The following is a 17629-nucleotide window of genomic DNA, read 5'->3' on the forward strand; positions in this document are numbered from 1 at the left end:
TGAGAGCGGCCTTGACCTGACACCAACAGGGTGCATGGAACCAAGTCACACACACTCATGTCAGTCCAGTCTGTTTAAGTGTTCCCACATCTGATCCTGCCCTAGTGCAGGTCAGCCTTTCCTGCTGCTTTTCCTGCTGTCAACTTTCCAAGGCGCATCAGGAGCCCAATCTCTTGACAGCAATTCCAGCAGGTAAAGGCCAAGGCGAAGAATCCCTTCAGTGTCTCCACCTTTCCTGTCCCCAGTGAAGCTGCCCCAGTCAGCCTTTGGACAAATGTCCCTTTTGCTGCTCATCTCCTTGAAAGAATTCCTTGTGCCCTCTGCGTGATTTGCCTGTTTCGGGTGGGCTTTGGTTGTCCCCGATGCTGCACACTCGGACAAGCTGGCAAACATTCTCCCCAGAGCAAACTGCAGCAATAGGAAGAGAGCTAAAGCATCTTCCTACTAAGGGAGCTGTAAAAAATTCCAATTCACAGCTCCAAGACAACATTCCCTGCCTGTGTAGGACCCCTTCAGCATCTGGAGCACATCTTCTACCTTCACTGACACAACGTTACCCAGGATGTCCTTGACTCCTCATCTCAGCACATGAAAGCAGCCGACATGGCAGAGCAGGCACGTCAGAAATGAGGAAATGAAGTGGCAACGTTGACAAAAACCAAAACACAACCTGGGCCATTACATGGAACATTTTGTTTTTGAGGTGAGTCTGTTAGAAAATTACTGCCCTGTCCAGTGACCGTGGTCCTGGGGCGGTGCAGGAACAGTATAAAAGAGAGACCTTCTCCTCACTCTCTCATCCACTCCTCTTACCTCCATCCCATTGGGAACAAGGTCAGTCTGAAGCTCTTTCTCATCCTTCTCCTCCTTCTCCTCCAATGCACCTCAGCTCACACCTGCCCCAGTCCTATGTGGGGTCCTGGAAGTGCTATCATGGGAGAGGGGAGGGGGTGGAAAGGGGCAGAAGTTGTGTCATGATCAGAGGTTGGAGCTTGGTGAGGTGTCTCCTGAGGTACGGGCTAGGAAGGGATCTCTCTGGGCTTGGTTGCTATGAACAGGGTTATTTTGGGATGAAAGGAAGGTGATACCTTTGGACCTCCTTACACAGTCCCCAGCTCTTTTCTCCAGCTCATGACTTACCTCACTCTTGGTGGGGTGACAGGTTGCTCCATATCCACAGTTTCTGCTCTGCTTCCCCTGCCCTCTGTCCCAGGTGCAGCTCCAGCCCCAGACATGTCCTGCTACACCCCGTGCCGGCCCTGCCAGCCCTGTGGCCCGACCCCGCTGGCCAACAGCTGCAATGAGCCCTGTGTCAGGCAGTGCCAGGACTCCAATGTCTTCATCCAGCCCTCCCCCGTGGTGGTGACCCTGCCCGGGCCCATCCTCAGCTCCTTCCCACAGAACACCGCCGTGGGATCCTCCACCTCCGCTGCCGTTGGCAGCATCCTCAGCTCTCAGGGAGTGCCCATCAACTCCGGGGGCTTTGGCCTCTCTGGCCTTGGTGGTGGCTACTGTGGCAGGAGCTGCTTCCCCTGCTAAAGCTGCTGCCCATGGCCCTGGGGAAGGCCCTCGAGGACTCACAAGATGGTATTTCACTGGTGGTGGAGCATCATCTTGCTGCTTCCAGAGGGGCTGAGCCAGCCCAGCAGCCCTTGCAGAAGGACGAGGCTCTGGGCAAGCACGGCCCAGCCCTGCCTCTACCCTCTGCCACTCTCCTTTCCCTCCTGTGTCCTTGTTCCCTTGTACTCCCTGGTCTGTGAGGCCCTCACAGTCAGCCTGGGGACGACCGGCTGACCCTGCTGCTTCCGTGGGGCAGGCAGATGGACACCTGCTGGAATCTCCACCAGAGTTACTTGGTGCAGACTCTGATGTGCCTCTGGTGCTCCCTGCACTCAGTTACCCAGTTTCCACCTTTTGACACAATAAAGTTCTGCTGCATTCGAGCCCTTGCCTATGTGTCATCCTTTCCCCTGCATATGCCGTCACAAAATGATCGGGGGGGTTGTTGGATATGCTCGTGCAGTGGCCATTATCACAGGGTTGCTTTGACCGTGCTTAGAGTGTGATTTCCTTTTTTCAAACTTCTCTACCTATCTGAGGCTAGATAGAATGATCCAACACACTTCAATGACAGAGTTATACCACAGGTGCTTTTATGTCTCCCACTCTCAGCAAGCCCAATTCCCTCAGCTAAGTGCTCCAGCCCCCTCACCATCTAGTCCCTCTTCTGCTCAGTTTGCTGAGCTTGATGAAAATCTTTCATAGGATGACAATAATTTAGGTTGGAATGTGCCTTATGACCGTCTAGTCCAACCATATATCTAATGTTGTCAAGCCTACCACTAAACCATATCATGAATTGCCACATGTACACATCTTTTAAACACCTCCAGGGTCAGTGACTCAACCACTTCCCTGGGCAATCTGTTCCCGTGCATGACAATCATTTCATTGAAGAAATTTTTCTTAATGGCCAATTAAATCTCCCCTGGTGCAACTTGAGGGTATATTCTCTCATCCTATCGCTTTTTACTTGGGAGAAGGGACTGACACCCACCTCGCTACAATCTCCTTTCAGGGAGTTTTAGAGAGTGATAAGGTCCCTCTCTGAGTCTAACTTTTCTCCAGGTTTAACATCCCCAGCTCCTCATCTGCTCCTCATCAGACTTGTGCTCCAGACCCTTCCCCAACTCTGTTGCCCTTCTCTGGACACGCTCCAGCCCCTCAATGTCCTTCTTGCTGTGCGGGGCCCAGAATTGAACCCAGGATTCAAGGTGTGGCCTCACCAGTGCCAAGTACAGGGGAACAATCACTGCCCTGGTCCTGCTGCCACACTATTCCTGTTACAAGCCAGGAGGCCATTGGCCTTCTTGGCCACCCGGACACACTCAGGCTCATGTTCAGCCACTGTCACCAGCACCACCAGGTCCTTTCCAGCCACTCTGCCCCCAGCCTGGAGCACTGCAGGGAGTTGCTGTGACCCAGGGGCTGGACACAGCATTTCTCCTTGTTGAACTTTATACAGTTGGCCTTGGCCCATCAATCTGGCCTGGTCAGATGCCTCTGTAGAGCCTTTCTAACCTCCAGCAGATCTAGTACAACAATGACACCCAACTTGGAGTCATCTGCAAACTAAGTGAGGGTGCACTTGATCCCCTCATCCAGGGCGTCGATAAAGATACTAAACAGAACTGGACCCAAAACTGAGCCCTGGGTGACACCACTAGTGATCAGCCACCAACTGGATTTAACTGCACTCACCACTACTCTCTGGGCCCAGTCATAAAGACAATTTCTTATCCAGTGAGTATGATACACATGAGCAGGCAGTTTCTCCAGGAGAATGCTGTGGGAAATGGTGTCAAAAACTTTACTAAAGTCCAGGTAAACAAAATCTACATCCTTTCCCTTGTCCACTAAGTGGGCTGGTTATCTTGTCGTAGGAGATCAGGTCAGTCAAGCAGGATGTGTCTTTTCTACAGCTATTCTGACTGAGCCTGATCAGCTGGTTGTCCTGTATGTGCTTTGTGAGTGCACTCAAGATGATCTGCTCCACAACCTTCCCTGGTGCCAAGGGCAGACTAACGGGCCTGTAGTTCTCTGGATGCTCCTTCTGGCCCTTCTTGTAGATGCATCTTTCTTGCATTAGAGCCCAAAATTCAACAAAGATGTTGATGACGGTCCTCAGTGTCTGGAAATAGTCCTGCTGTCTGGAAACAGTCCTGCTGTCTGGAAACAGCCCTGGCAGTGGCACCTCTTTTGATGGCATTACCACAAAAGCATCTTTTTCTGGTCTTCCTTTTGGGCTGCTATTTCTCAGGGACTGGTTGCTACCAAGCCAATGTCTGATCAGGGCTCTGGGTGGACATGTGTCACCCTGCCCAGCTGTGTCCTGCAGCAGTTCAGCCACTCCCCTCCCTCAGTTGCTCCTGGACAGCCCTTCGAGACAGCCCTTCCTGCCCTGAATTTCTCCCTGCCTCCATCTCTCCATGATTTTTTCCAGGAAACCCTGGTCACAGACAGGGAAGGAGGAAAGTGAATGGGACAAGAACTGCCTGTGGGTCTGTGCGTGTGTTGACCCCGATCAGCTCTAAGCTCCCCCTGGCCATTTGTATTTACTCCACTATCACAATGGGATCAACCAAGAATTGGAAGTGCAAGGGAGTGAAATACTCTTGGGTCAAGATAATGGCAGTTGAGAAGGAAAGGGACAAGAAAGGAAAAAGCACAAGTTGTGCAAGACCAATCACCCACCACCTTGCAGCAGCAGCTCGATGCCCAGCCATCTCCAAACAGAACAACTACTTTGGAGAGACTGCCCATAGTTTTTTTGCTGGGCACGTTATATGGCATGGTAAAGCCCTTCCATCAGTTCAGCTGAACCACTGGAAAGACATTTCCTACTTGATTCTTGTTCCCTGGTACAGTGGTAGCCAGAGAAGGAGGAATTGCTTCCTCACCTCTCCTCTCATCTCCTCACCTCTCCTCTGCTTGCCTCACCTCCTGCTACCCTTGGAGGACATGGATGACTTCCAAAACTGCAAGTCACAATACCTGAGGGGGACCCATTGCACTCCCCATTCTCCTCTCCTTTTGTGAGTGCTGAAGGCTCCCCAAGCACCCCCAACTTCCTCAGGGCCTACAGTGTCCACAGAAGAGGCAGTAAACAATTATTCTTATGGTGGTTTGGTCTTGTCTGGCTACCAGGTGGTGGAGTCATAGTTATTAACTTATTGATCACATCCACATGGATGTCACAACACCCACCCTGCTATTTTACTTTCAAGAAACACATCCCCTATGCAGGTCCTTCAACCTGGCTTCTCTTCAAGGCCAATCCACCTTCCAAAAGAATTGGAATTATTCTTTTGCACTTCTCAAACACTTCTCCTTTCTTGCCCCACATGAAAGGGGAGCTGAACTGCAAGTAAACTGACAGCCTTCTTGCATGACCTTAGCAGCTGTCTTCCCCCTTCATAGCTCATACACAGACTTCCACCTTCAAGGTGGGCTCTTACCATCCTCAGTGCTCCCACTGCTCTTGCAGGAAGAGCCAGAGGGGCTGTGTAGCAGGATCTTGGGGCTCCCTTTCCCACTGACCTCATGGAACAGAATAGGCTACAACGGGTCACCCTTCACAGCTGAGGTGCTGACAGCGAGAGCTTTTCTTCAGACTTTCAGGGACAGGAAGATGCTCTCTCCACAGTTAGTGCATCCTCTTTGCTGATTCCTGGTCAGGCCCTTTCTCCCCCTCACTCGATCCATCGACAGTGGATCACCTCCTTGTCCACTATTTCTTTTCTCCTACTGGGACAATACCACACGTGTTGTTTGGGTCCCTACCTCAACCCTGGTGTTCTCACGTGAGAGTTGGGCGTCTGCCTCAACCACCATGTTCTTAACTGTAGTTTGGATGCATGGCTCTACTGTGACATCCTCAGAAGTGATTTGGGTCCCTGTCTGAATCACTGTCCTCTGATACTACTGAATGGTGGCTCAACAGGCACAGGTCAAGCTCCAATATTTTCTAAAAGCTGCCACCCAGGGACCAACCACCTCAGGGCATGTTTCACTGTTGCCATACCAAAAACTCATCTCTTCTTATGCCACCCTGACCAGATACCTCAAACCCCACATTAAGTCAATAGAGTTAATTAGTATTTTTAAACACCTCACACTAAGATGAAAAAGGAGTTGTGAGTCAGCACGAAACAACCTGTGTCATTCTTGGGTGAGAAGGGAGAGGTGTATTCCCTCATCCTCCCCACCAGGCAGCTCCCCCAGCACAGTATCATCTTTCCTGGCCACCAAAATCCTATCACTCCCCCTCCTCAGAGAGTAAGGGGGGGGGGGGAAGATATAAAATTAAAATACTGTGTGTTGAGATAAAGGCAGTTTAATGAAGTTAAGCAAGGAAACACTGCAGAAACACAGCAAAGCAAAGAGATTTATTATCACCTTCCCATCAACAGGCAATGTCCAGCCACTCCTGGGAAGCAGGGTCACATTTAGCAGTTTTTTCAGAAGACAAACAATCTACTAATGAATGCTACACCACCCCCCACCTACTATTTTCTCTAAGCAATTATTGCTGACCATCATGTCCTATGGTATGGAATATGCCTCTGGTCAGAGTCAGTCAGCTGTCCTGGCTGTGTACTCTCCCAGCCTCTTGCCCACAAACACACTACAGGTGTTCTGAAGAGGAGGCTGGAGATAAGGAACTGATGCTGGGCAAGTCCTGCCCAGAAAAACTCAAAACACTTCTGTGTTCTCAGCACCATTCCAGCTCCAACTACAAGGAACTAGAAGAGGAGTTAATGTGGTGAAACTTGACTCCATCTTATGTAGGCCCCATACAATGCTGTTACCCATCACTGCGTATTCATCCCAAGCAAACACTCACAGAAACACACCTGAAAAACATCTTATTCCCTGGGCATCTTGAGAGAACACCTGCAGGGGAAAGGATGATGCAGAGACATGGGCTGGGATGAAACAGAAATTTATTGAGTCAAGAGGGAAAAGAGGTTGCCCTGAGTGGAGGTCCCAGTGAGGGAGCACCAGGGACAGAAAGGAATCTGTGCCCCTTTAGTTGTGGTAGAGACCCCACCAGGTGTCAACCTGCCTGACCCAGAGATGGAACAGGGCCAGCAGGTCCTCCCCAGGCTGGTTCTGTGTGGCTGAGAGCCCACAGAAGCACAAGGGAACAAGGACACAGGACGGAAAGGAGAGAGTGGCAGACTCCCCCGATCATTTTGTGATGGCATATGCAGGGGAAAGGATGACACATAGGCAAGGGCTCAAATGCAGCAGAACTTTATTGTGTCAAAAGGTGGAAACTGGGTAACTGAGTGCAGGGAGCACCAGAGGCACATCAGAGTCTGCACCAAGTAACTCTGGTGGAGATTCCAGCAGGTGTCCATCTGCCTGCCCCACGGAAGCAGCAGGGTCAGCCGGTCGTCCCCAGGCTGACTGTGAGGGCCTCACAGACCAGGGAGTACAAGGGAACAAGGACACAGGAGGGAAAGGAGAGTGGCAGAGGGTAGAGGCAGGGCTGGGCCGTGCTTGCCCAGAGCCTCGTCCTTCTGCAAGGGCTGCTGGGCTGGCTCAGCCCCTCTGGAAGCAGCAAGATGATGCTCCACCACCAGTGAAATACCATCTTGTGAGTCCTCGAGGGCCTTCCCCAGGGCCATGGGCAGCAGCTTTAGCAGGGGAAGCAGCTCCTGCCACAGTAGCCACCACCAAGGCCAGAGAGGCCAAAGCCCCCGGAGTTGATGGGCACTCCCTGAGAGCTGAGGATGCTGCCAACGGCAGCGGAGGTGGAGGATCCCACGGCGGTGTTCTGTGGGAAGGAGCTGAGGATGGGCCCGGGCAGGGTCACCACAACGGGGGAGGGCTGGATGGCCACGGTGGAGTCCTGGCACTGCCTGACACAGGGCTCATTGCAGCTGTTGGCCAGCGGGGTCGGGCCGCAGGGCTGGCAGGGCCGGCACGGGGTGTAGCAGGACATGTCTGGGGCTGGAGCTGCACCTGGGACAGAGGGCAGGGGAAGCAGAGCAGGGCAGATGGATGAGGAGCAACCTGTCACCCCACCATGAGGGAGCCATGTCAGACCAAGATGGAGACAAGAGCTGGAGGTGTTGCAGGGATGCCCACAGGTTTTTTCTCACATTTAGCTCACAAGCTCGCCATCAAGAGCAACCAATCCCAGAGAGTTCCTGCCTAGACCATCACTCACTTCAGCCAAGCCCCAGCCTCCCTCCATGTGACCTCTCATGTCACCTCCCATGGAGAACAGTCCCATAATGCAGCATAGGACAAAAGGGTATGCACTGGAAAACAAAAAGAAGAAGAGGAAGAGTCAGGAGAGGAGAAAAGTCACCAGACCCACCTTGTTCCTTAGGAGATGGAGGCGAGAAGAGTGGATAAGAGAGTGAGGAGAAGGGCCCACTTTTATACTGCTCCTGCACTGCCCCAGGCCCACAGTCACTGCACAGGGCAGTAATTTTAAAACACTCATCTCCAAAGCAAAACATCCTGCGCAATGGCCCAGGTTGTGCTTTTGTTTCCATCAGCATTGCTGTTTTATTTCCTCATTTCTGCCATGACCATTAGGCCTCTGAAGATGCTTTCAAGTATTGAGATGAAAGGCCCAAGACCTGGGCAGGGACACATCAGTACAGGAAAATGTGCCAGAGGGGTCTCTGGAGAAATGGAATGTGGGACCAGGGAAAAATGATGACATTAATGTCCACCCTCTTTTGCTGAAATAGGGTCAGGCTGAGGGCAAAGTCTGTAGGGCTGCCTGGAGCTGCGTACTTGGTAACAGCCCAGTGCTGGAGATGTTTTTCTCCATGCAGGAATGGAGCTGCCCTTGCTGGAGGGGAATTCAGCCCTGACTGAGACACAAGCCTGCAGACAGCACACACTCCTGGCTTGGCCAACACCAAAAAGCTGACGCAAGGCCACTCTAAAATTAGAGTGTGACTCGCCAGGGGTAGGGAGAGTCCATCCCAGGAAATTTGCCTACTGAAGGCGTTCCCTTGCCCTCCTGGGATGCGTCCCAGCTGCCTCCATGTCTGCAGGGCAGGAAGAGCATCACTGCTTGGCGTAGTGTGAGAGCTGGGTTTGTACCCAGGGCCCTTCTGGGCACACAAGGCCACCCTTGATTCTAATGTTCCTAAAAAGTTCTTCTTTCTCAGAGGCAGCTGTGCATCACCATTTTTTCCCCATAATAGAATCCTTGAGGCTGGAAATAACTCTGGACATCATCTCTTCCAACTGCCCCTGCTGAAAGCATGATCAGCCTTTGGAGGATGCTCAGGGCCAAGTCCTGTCAAGCTCTGAATCCCTTCAAGGATGAAGAATCCACAACTGTCCATGTCAGCCACAGACAACTTCTTTACCAACATCACGCTAACAATGTCGTTTCTTATGTTTCCCTGGAACTTCCCATATTTCCAGATGTACCTGTTGCCTCTTGTCCCTTCACTGGATAGGACTCAGGAGAGTCTGACTCTGAGTTCTGGACTCTCTCCCAGCAGCTCTTTTTCCCATTCCTGGGAAGTGTGCCCAGATGCCCTCTCTCCTCCAGGGGGATAGGCCCACCTCGGGCAGCCCCTCCTGTCCCAGGGGCTCCAGTCACTCCCTGGGCTCTGAGGCCCTTTGCTGGACTGGTACCAGTATGTCCGTGCCTCTCTCACACCGGGCAGCTGCTCTTGGTGGCAGCTGTTTCCTGAGCACCGTGGAGCAGAGAAGAGGGGTCCCATTCCACAGGCTGATGGCAAACCCCATCCTAAGGCCACCCAGGATGCTGTTGGATGCCATTTCCACCAGGGCTCAAGGCTGTATCCTGGTGCCCCCCAGGACCCACGTCCTCTGGTGCAAAGCTGGGGCTGCCCCTCAGCCCCAGCCCAGGGTGGGGCAGGAGTTTGTCCCTCCAGCCCTGCAGGACTTTGCACAAGGGAGTTAAACACTGCTGGCCCCAGCCTGGAGCCTGTGGAGCCCCAGCGGGGAGTGTCTGCCAGCTGGACTTTGTGTCCCTCCTGCCAGCCCCTGGAGACCTGCAGCCATGCCCCGTTTCAGAAGTCAGGATGCTCGTTGTCTTTCTCCCGGTGCTCAGCTGCATTCCCCGAGTGCCAGCACTTCCAAAGGGGAGCTCAGGGAGGCCACTCCCTGACACCAGCACTCGTGTGCCCATCACCAGGTCACACACACTCATGTTGGCCAGGCTGTTTAAAGGTTCCCACACCTGAGCCTGCTCTGCTCTGGGAAGTCTTCCCTGCTCCACACCTTGTGAGGAATAGCAGGAGCCTGACCCTGAGACAGCAAATCTTGCCAGTAAAGACCATGGCCCAGCAGCCCTGGAGTACCTGACCCTTTCCTCCAAGCCCTGCACGCAGTGAAGCTGCCCCAGGCAGCCCTGGCTCAAGCCTCCCTTTGGCTGCTGCCCTGTGGGGAAGATCTTGTTTCCCTCCGCAGGCTTTGCTGATTCAACTCCAGGTGGGCTTTGGCTTTCCTGACCCAAGCCTGGAACACTCAGACAGCCTGGCAAAGGTTCTCTGTGAACCAAGGGCGTGAGGAGGGAGAGAGAGGAAAGCATTTGCCTGGAGCAGCAGTGGCCAGTGAGCACTGGAGTGAGCTGAGAGGGAGGAGAGAGAAGCCCGTGGGATGTACTGTGGGAAGAGGAGCCTTTGGGTGCTCTGCTGCTCTGGGCAGTGCAGGGCAGGGCTGGGCCTCTCCCTGCAGGTCAGTGCCCTGAGCCAACATCCCCTGCCTGCACGGGACCCTCCAGCACGTGGGGGCACATCTTCTGCCTGCAGGGACACATTCTGATCCAGGGGATCCTTAGGCCTGTCAAGGCAGCACATGAAAAAAGCTGCAGCACAGAGCAAGCCCATCAGAAATGAGGAAATGAGGTGGCAGCATTGCTGGAAACCAGAACACCGTGTGGCATTAGGTGGGATGCTTTGCTTTGGAGGTGAATGTGCTGGAAAATTGCTGTCCTTGTGCCGTGACTGTGGGCCTGGGGCAGGGCAGGAGCAGCATAAAAGCAGGACCTTCTCCTCACTGTCACATTCACTCCACTCGCTTCCAGCTCCTTGGGATCCAGGTGAATCTGAAGCCCTTTCTTTTCCTCCTCCTTTGGAGTTTCTAAGTCTATCCTGTCCTTTTGGTCTCATTTGGGTTCTGAGAACTGCCTGTCATGGGAGAGGGAAGGGGGCAGAAGGTGTGCCCGGGGAGAGGCTGGGTTTTGGCTGAGGTGTCTCCTGAGCCATAGTCCACACGGAGAAGTCCCTGAGCTTGGTCTCTCTTGGGGCTTCAGGGGCTGAGGGGAAAGTGATGCTGGTGGGCCTCTCTAAGCAGCCTCGTGCTCTCTTCTCCTTCTTTTGTCTTTTTTTCGTCATGGTGGGCCAAGAGACTCCCCTCACTCACCCCTGTGCCCTGCCTCCCCCGCCCTCTGTCCCAGGTGCAGCTCCAGCCCCAGACATGTCCTGCTACACCCCGTGCCGGCCCTGCCAGCCCTGCGGCCCGACCCCGCTGGCCAACAGCTGCAATGAGCCCTGTGTCAGGCAGTGCCAGGACTCGAATGTCTTCATCCAGCCCTCCCCCGTGGTGGTGACCCTGCCCGGGCCCATCCTCAGCTCCTTCCCACAGAACACCGCCGTGGGATCCTCCACCTCCGCTGCCGTTGGCAGCATCCTCAGCTCTCAGGGAGTACCCATCAACTCCGGGGGCTTTGGCCTCTCTGGCCTGGGCAGTGGCCTCTGTGGCAGGAGCTGCTTCCCCTGCTGAAGCTGCTGGCCCTGGCCCTGCAAGGAACCCAGGGACACACAGGATGGTACAAACCCAGGGATAGAGCATCAGTGCTCTCTTCACTGGGATCTCCACTCAGAGTGACTTCTTTCTAATCTTTGGACTCATTAAAGTTCTCCTGCATCCCAGCCCATGCCTCTGTGTCATCCTTTCCCCTGCAGATCCTCATCCAACGTGGCCAGGGAGAGAGGTGTTGCTGTGTGGTTCTGGGAGGGGGTCATTAGGGATGGTATTGCCATGGTTGTCAGCATAGCATTGATTACGTTAACACAGCACTGATTAGTCATATTTGGGGTCACCTTTCTGAATTTCTCTGCCTCTCTGTACCCGGAAGAATTACCTGACACTGTGCAATGACCACATCTACTCCACAAATTATTTTAGTTATCCCATCAGAGCATTCTCTTCTCTCTTCTCAGCAAACCCTGTGTCCTCAGCCTCTCATCCCCAGGAAAGTGTTCCAGCCCACTCACCATCCTGGCCAGTGTATTTCATATATTTGGCTTCTCTTGGTTGAGCTTTTCCTTGCACTCCCCTCCAACAGGCAGCACAACATGCCAGGTGCCATCTGAGCAGTGCTGAGCAGAGGGGGATCTTTGCTGCCATCAGTGTCCTGGCTGTGGTCCTGCTCGGAAAGCCCCGGATGTTGGTGACAGTCTTTGTGTCCAGGGACAGCCCCGGGAGTTGTGCCTGTTTTGATGATGTTACCACAAAAGCACCTTCTCTGGGCCCAGCTTTTCAGAGATGGAATGATGTGACAGGGTTGGCTACGGCACAGCCAACTTCCCATCTGGCCTCTGGATGGACATATGTCATCATGCCCAGCTGTGTCCTGCAGCAGTGCAGAATCTCCTCTTCATCATGTGCAAACTTCCCTGCAGCCTGGGCTGCTGTCACTGCCCTGCTCTGGAGAGCTCCTGGAAAGCCCTTGGAGACACTCAGCCCACACCCCCTTCATCTCTCCTTCCTCTGTGCTTCTCCCTGCCTCTTCCTCTCCAGAAATTTTCCCACAAAAATTGCACTGAGGAAATCCACAGTATCAGAACAGTCTGGGAGAACAAAGGACTGAGAGCAGACCTTTAAAAGAGACATGGGATACTGGAGATTTAAAAATTGGACATGAGCCAGCAATGTGCACTTTCAGGCCAGAAATTCAATCATGCCCTAGGCTGCACCAACACAAACATGGCCAGCACGTCAAGGGAGGGGAATCTTGGCTTCTTATCTGCTCTTGTTTGACCTCCCCTGCAGCTTTGTGTCCAGTCTGGAGTCCTCAGGTCAAAACAAACATGGACCTGTTAGAGCAGCTCTGGAGAAGGGCTGCAAACATGATCACATGGATACATCACACCTTCTGTGGAAAAAGGCCGAGGCAGTTGAGGTTCTTCAGGCAGGAGAAAGAGCTGCTCTGGGGAGATCTTATTGCAACCTTTGAGTACGTAAAGGGGATGTATAATGAAGTCAGAGAAAGACGTTTTCTCAAGGCCTGCAGTGATTGCAAAAGGAACAACAGTTTTACATTGAAATAGGGTAGAAATAAGGAAGAAATTACTGAAGATGAGTGTGATGAGACTCTGGAAAAGGTTGCCCGGAGAATGATGGGGTGTCCCATCTGGAGAAGTGTTTCAAGGTCAGGTGCGATCGAACTTGGAGTAATGTGATGGAGCAACAGATATCCCTGCCCATGGCAGGAGGGTTGGATTGGATGGCCTTTAATGGTCTCTGCCAACAAAAATCAATCGATGATTCCATGATCCTGTGGGTGTGTGAGAAGGCAGCCCCTGCACTGTGTGGTTCTCTTTGAGAATCCTGTGATTAGGAAAGGTTCTCCTGCAGTCTGAGGAGAAGCTGGTGCCTGTGTCGGGTCAGTAAGACATTCAATGCTGAGAACTTGTGTCACAGAGTGGAGCTTAGGGAGGAAAAGGAAAAGATGTGCAAACATCTGGTTGTCAGTGGCCAGTGGAGGGTAATTGTGTCCTGAGGCAAAGAGGCAGAAATAAAGACACCAGAGGGTCACTCCACACAGGACAGAGCTCACTCAGGGCCAGCCTGACAAATGGTGCAAAACCATCCCCAAGAAGCCCCTCCCAGAAACCCCCTGGGGCAACATCTGTGCCTTGGGAGAGTGTCTGCAGGGGAAAGGATGACACGGAGGCGTGGGCTGGGATGCAGCAGAATTTAATGAGTCAAGGGAGGGAAGAGAGGTGGATCCAAGGGGAGAGCCCAGAGCAGGGAGCAGCTTTAGCAGGGGAAGCAGCTCCTGCCACAGAGGCCACTGCCCAGGCCAGAGAGGCCAAAGCCCCCGGAGTTGATGGGCACTCCCTGAGAGCTGAGGATGCTGCCAACGGCAGCGGAGGTGGAGGATCCCACGGCGGTGTTCTGTGGGAAGGAGCTGAGGATGGGCCCGGGCAGGGTCACCACCACGGGGGAGGGCTGGATGGCCACGGTGGAGTCCTGGCACTGCCTGACACAGGGCTCATTGCAGCTGTTGGCCAGCGGGGTCGGGCCGCAGGGCTGGCAGGGCAGGCACGGGGTGTAGCAGGACATGTCTGGGGCTGGAGCTGCACCTGGGACAGAAGGTGGGGGAGGCAAAGCATGAGAGGTTTTTATGAGCAGCATGTCACCCCACTGTGACTCAGAGTCTTCCCCTCAGCTCACATGAACTCCACTAGCAGCAGCATTGCCCACCAATCCAATCCCCACACAGCCCATAGCTCAGGAGGCATCTGAGCCAAACCCCAGCCTCTCTCCATACCACACCTTCGGCCCCCTTCCCTCTGCCATGACCAACAGTTCCATGAAACCAGGTGGTGCAAAGAGGTTGGAATGTGCTCAGAAATCCCAGAGTAGGGACTGGAGGAGGAAAACAAGCAAAAGCTTCCAACTCTCCTTATGCCCATGTCTTGTTTCCGTGATATGTTAACCAATGACACAATGTAGGACAAAGGGTCAGGTATGCTCTGAGATATTCAAAAGGAGGAATAGGCTGAGGAGAAAGGGCTCAAAACTCACCTTGTTCCCAATGAGATGGAGGCAAAGGAGTGGATGAGAGAGTGAGGAGAAGAGCTCACTTTTATACAGCTCCTGCACTGCCCCAGGCCCACAGTCACTGCACAAGGGCAGCAATTTTCCAATAGACTCACCTCCAAAAATACCCAACCTTATGCCACAGGTGGTGTTTTGGTTTCTGTCAACGCTGCCATCTCATTTCCTCATTTCTGACATGACCATGAGGATCCACAGAGGATCTTTTGAAGTATTGGCATGAAAGGCCTGAGGATTTCCTGAGCAGGATCGTGTCAGCACAGGCAGAAGATGTGCCCCCACGTGCTGGAGGGGTCTGTGCAGGCAGAGGACGAGGCTGTGGGGAAATATGGTGAGGTTTTTTGAAACCCCTCAGAGGGATCATGTCTTCCCACCAATGCAATCCTCTCCTGAGTCCCCAGTCTTCTCCTAAGGAGGACATGCTGCAGCCCTCTCCCTCCCTGCCTGCCTCCCTGCTCAGGCCAGCACTCACTGCACTTTGCCTCTATAGGCTGGCAGGTTATGTTGCTGCTTTCAAATGGCTTTGTCCAAGGAAATCTTCTCCTTCTGGGAATACAATTCTTGGTTTTTTGGCACAGTTGTCTGCTCTCATTGCAGGCTCTGGGGCTCCCCACCAGTGCTGTCAGCAGGGTTGTGGAAGGAGAATACTGTCCTCTTCCAAACCCCTGAGTCCTCAGCAAGCCCTGTGGACTTGGGTTCCTCTCCTCTCACTCCCTGAGGGATGTGTTGGGTCTCAGGGCAGCACCTTCTTCCTGTCCCTCTCCTCACCCCACGATGCCCTTTGGCTGCACACTTTGCACAGGGCACACAAGCACAGGGCACTTTTCCAGGACACACTGTCAGTCCTGAGAACAGCCCTGAGCTGTGGCAGCGCTGCCAAGCGGGGCAGGCTGAGGGCAATGGCCTTTGGGTGCCTGGAGCTGTGGCTCTGGGCTCCAAGATGGTTTTCCTGGGAAAGGAATGGAGCTGCCCAAAGGATTGAGGCCTGGCAAGACCCTGCAGCTCCACGTGCCTGGGGATGCTCAGGGAGGGGACATGCCCAGAAGGGCCCCGGGTACAAACCCAGCTCTCACACTACACCAAGCAGTGATGCTCTTCCTGCCCTGCAGACATGGAGGCAGCTGGGACGCATCCCAGGAGGGCAAGGGAATGCCTTCAGTAGGCAAATTGCCTGGGATAGTCTCATAGACTCTCCCAATCCATGGTGAGTCAAGCCCTAATTTTGGAGTGGCCTTTTGGACCGAGGCCAAGCCAGGAGTGTGTGCTGTCTGCAGGTTTGTGTCCCATGTGGGGCAGAATTCCCCTCCAGCAAGGGCAGCTGCATCCTTGCCCCAGGCAAGTGGATGCTTGGCAGCACTTCCACAGGTCAGGAGTGTCCTCAGGACTGACAGTGTGTCCTGGAAAAGTGTCCTGTGCTTGTGTGTCATCCAGGTCAGAGTGTAAAATGTGCAGCCAAAGTGCATCGTGGGGTGAGGAGAGGGAAGGAACAAGGAACTGTCCTGAGACCCAACAGACCCCTCTGACAGTGAGGATGGTGGGACACAACTCCACAGGGCTTCTTGAGGAACCATGTGGTCAGGGAGGGCAAAAATCTCCTTCCACAACCCTGCTGACAGCACTGGTGGGGAGCCCCAGAGCCTGCAATGAGAGCAGACAACTGTGCCAAAAAACCAAGAATTGTATTCCCAGAAGGAGAAGATTTCCTTGGACAAAGCCATTTGAAAGCAGCAACATAACCTGCCAGCCTATAGAGGCAAAGTGCAGTGAGTGCTGGCCTGAGCAGGGAGGCAGGCAGGGAGGGAGAGGGCTGCAGCATGTCCTCCTTAGGAGAAGACTGGGGACTCAGGAGAGGATTGCATTGGTGGGAAGACATGATCCCTCTGAGGGGTTTCAAAAAACCTCACCATATTTCCCCACAGCCTCGTCCTCTGCCTGCACAGACCCCTCCAGCACGTGGGGGCACATCTTCTGCCTGTGCTGACACGATCCTGCTCAGGAAATCCTCAGGCCTTTCATGCCAATACTTCAAAAGATCCTCTGTGGATCCTCATGGTCATGTCAGAAATGAGGAAATGAGATGGCAGCGTTGACAGAAACCAAAACACCACCTGTGGCATAAGGTTGGGTATTTTTGGAGGTGAGTCTATTGGAAAATTGCTGCCCTTGTGCAGTGACTGTGGGCCTGGGGCAGTGCAGGAGCTGTATAAAAGTGAGCTCTTCTCCTCACTCTCTCATCCACTCCTTTACCTCAAATTCATTTGGAAGAAGGTGAGGTTTGACCCTTTCTTATCCTCCTCCTTGTCCTCCTTCTTCTTCCTCCCCTTTATCTTGTTCCTTCTCTGGAGTTTTCTGTCACATTCTTACCTCCTTGTTCTCTGCTGCCTTGAGGCTGCTTACCACAGGAGAGAGAAGGTGTACATGGAGAAGGGCTGGACTGAGGTGTCTCCTGAGCTATGGGTTAGTGGGGTCCTCCTTGGCCTTGGTCACTCTTGGTGGGGCTCATTGGGGTTGAGAGAAAGGATGTCCTTCATGGTATGGTGAGAGGCTGCCCTTCAAACACACCTCATGCCTTGATTTTTCTTGCCCTCTGTCCCAGGTGCAGCTCCAGCCCCAGACATGTCCTGCTACACCCCGTGCCTGCCCTGCCAGCCCTGTGGCCCGACCCCGCTGGCCAACAGCTGCAATGAGCCCTGTGTCAGGCAGTGCCAGGACTCCAATGTCTTCATCCAGCCCTCCCCCGTGGTGGTGACCCTGCCCGGGCCCATCCTCAGCTCCTTCCCACAGAACACCGCCGTGGGATCCTCCACCTCCGCTGCCGTTGGCAGCATCCTCAGCTCTCAGGGAGTGCCCATCAACTCCGGGGGCTTTGGCCTCTCTGGCCTGGGCAGTGGCCTCTGTGGCAGGAGCTGCTTCCCCTGCTAAAGCTGCTGCCCATGGCCCTGGGCTCTCCCCTTGGATCCACCTCTCTTCCCTCCTTTGACTCATTAAATTCTGCTGCATCCCAGCCCACGCCTCCGTGTCATCCTTTCCCCTGCAGCTGCTCTCCAGTATGATTTCCAGGTGGAGAGATGTTGCTCAGGGGTTGTTTTGAGAGGCAGTTTTAGAGAAAGGTGTTTCACTGACTTTTAAGACAAGAGTGTCTGAATGTGCTCCATCAGGCTATTGCTGCTTTCCAACCTTCTCAACCTGCTCATGCCTGGATAGAAGGAACCAATCCTCTTCACTGGCTGCAGCTGCTCCAAGGACGATTTTGTCTCTCTGACCA

The 17629-nt window shown here is 53.6% G+C and overlaps 5 protein-coding genes across 5 annotated transcripts; 3 read left to right on the forward strand and 2 right to left on the reverse strand.

Moving 5' to 3' along the window:
- Positions 1-1233: 1233 nt before the first annotated feature.
- LOC135402901 (feather beta keratin-like) lies at positions 1234-1623 on the forward strand. The gene has a single exon (XM_064636428.1). It carries the CDS (start codon positions 1234-1236, stop codon positions 1537-1539), a length of 306 nt encoding a protein of 101 aa, XP_064492498.1. The 3' UTR covers positions 1540-1623.
- Positions 1624-7123: 5500 nt separating this feature from the next.
- Positions 7124-7786, reverse strand: LOC135402818 (feather beta keratin-like). Its single transcript, XM_064636278.1, has one exon. The coding sequence runs from the start codon at positions 7511-7513 to the stop codon at positions 7208-7210; it is 306 nt and encodes a 101-aa protein (XP_064492348.1). The 5' UTR covers positions 7514-7786; the 3' UTR covers positions 7124-7207.
- Positions 7787-10661: 2875 nt separating this feature from the next.
- LOC135402819 (feather keratin 1-like) lies at positions 10662-11358 on the forward strand. The gene has a single exon (XM_064636279.1). The coding sequence runs from the start codon at positions 10846-10848 to the stop codon at positions 11296-11298; it is 453 nt and encodes a 150-aa protein (XP_064492349.1). The 5' UTR covers positions 10662-10845; the 3' UTR covers positions 11299-11358.
- A 2101-nt stretch (positions 11359-13459) lies between these two features.
- LOC135402820 (feather keratin 1-like) lies at positions 13460-14101 on the reverse strand. The gene has a single exon (XM_064636280.1). It carries the CDS (start codon positions 13936-13938, stop codon positions 13561-13563), a length of 378 nt encoding a protein of 125 aa, XP_064492350.1. The 5' UTR covers positions 13939-14101; the 3' UTR covers positions 13460-13560.
- A 2563-nt stretch (positions 14102-16664) lies between these two features.
- On the forward strand, positions 16665-17287 carry LOC135402849 (feather keratin 1-like). The gene has a single exon (XM_064636337.1). It carries the CDS (start codon positions 16981-16983, stop codon positions 17284-17286), a length of 306 nt encoding a protein of 101 aa, XP_064492407.1. The 5' UTR covers positions 16665-16980; the 3' UTR covers position 17287.
- Positions 17288-17629: the final 342 nt, after the last annotated feature.

This window comes from Pseudopipra pipra, chromosome 26 (assembly GCF_036250125.1).
Source record: "Pseudopipra pipra isolate bDixPip1 chromosome 26, bDixPip1.hap1, whole genome shotgun sequence".
Lineage (NCBI taxonomy): Eukaryota > Metazoa > Chordata > Aves > Passeriformes > Pipridae > Pseudopipra > Pseudopipra pipra.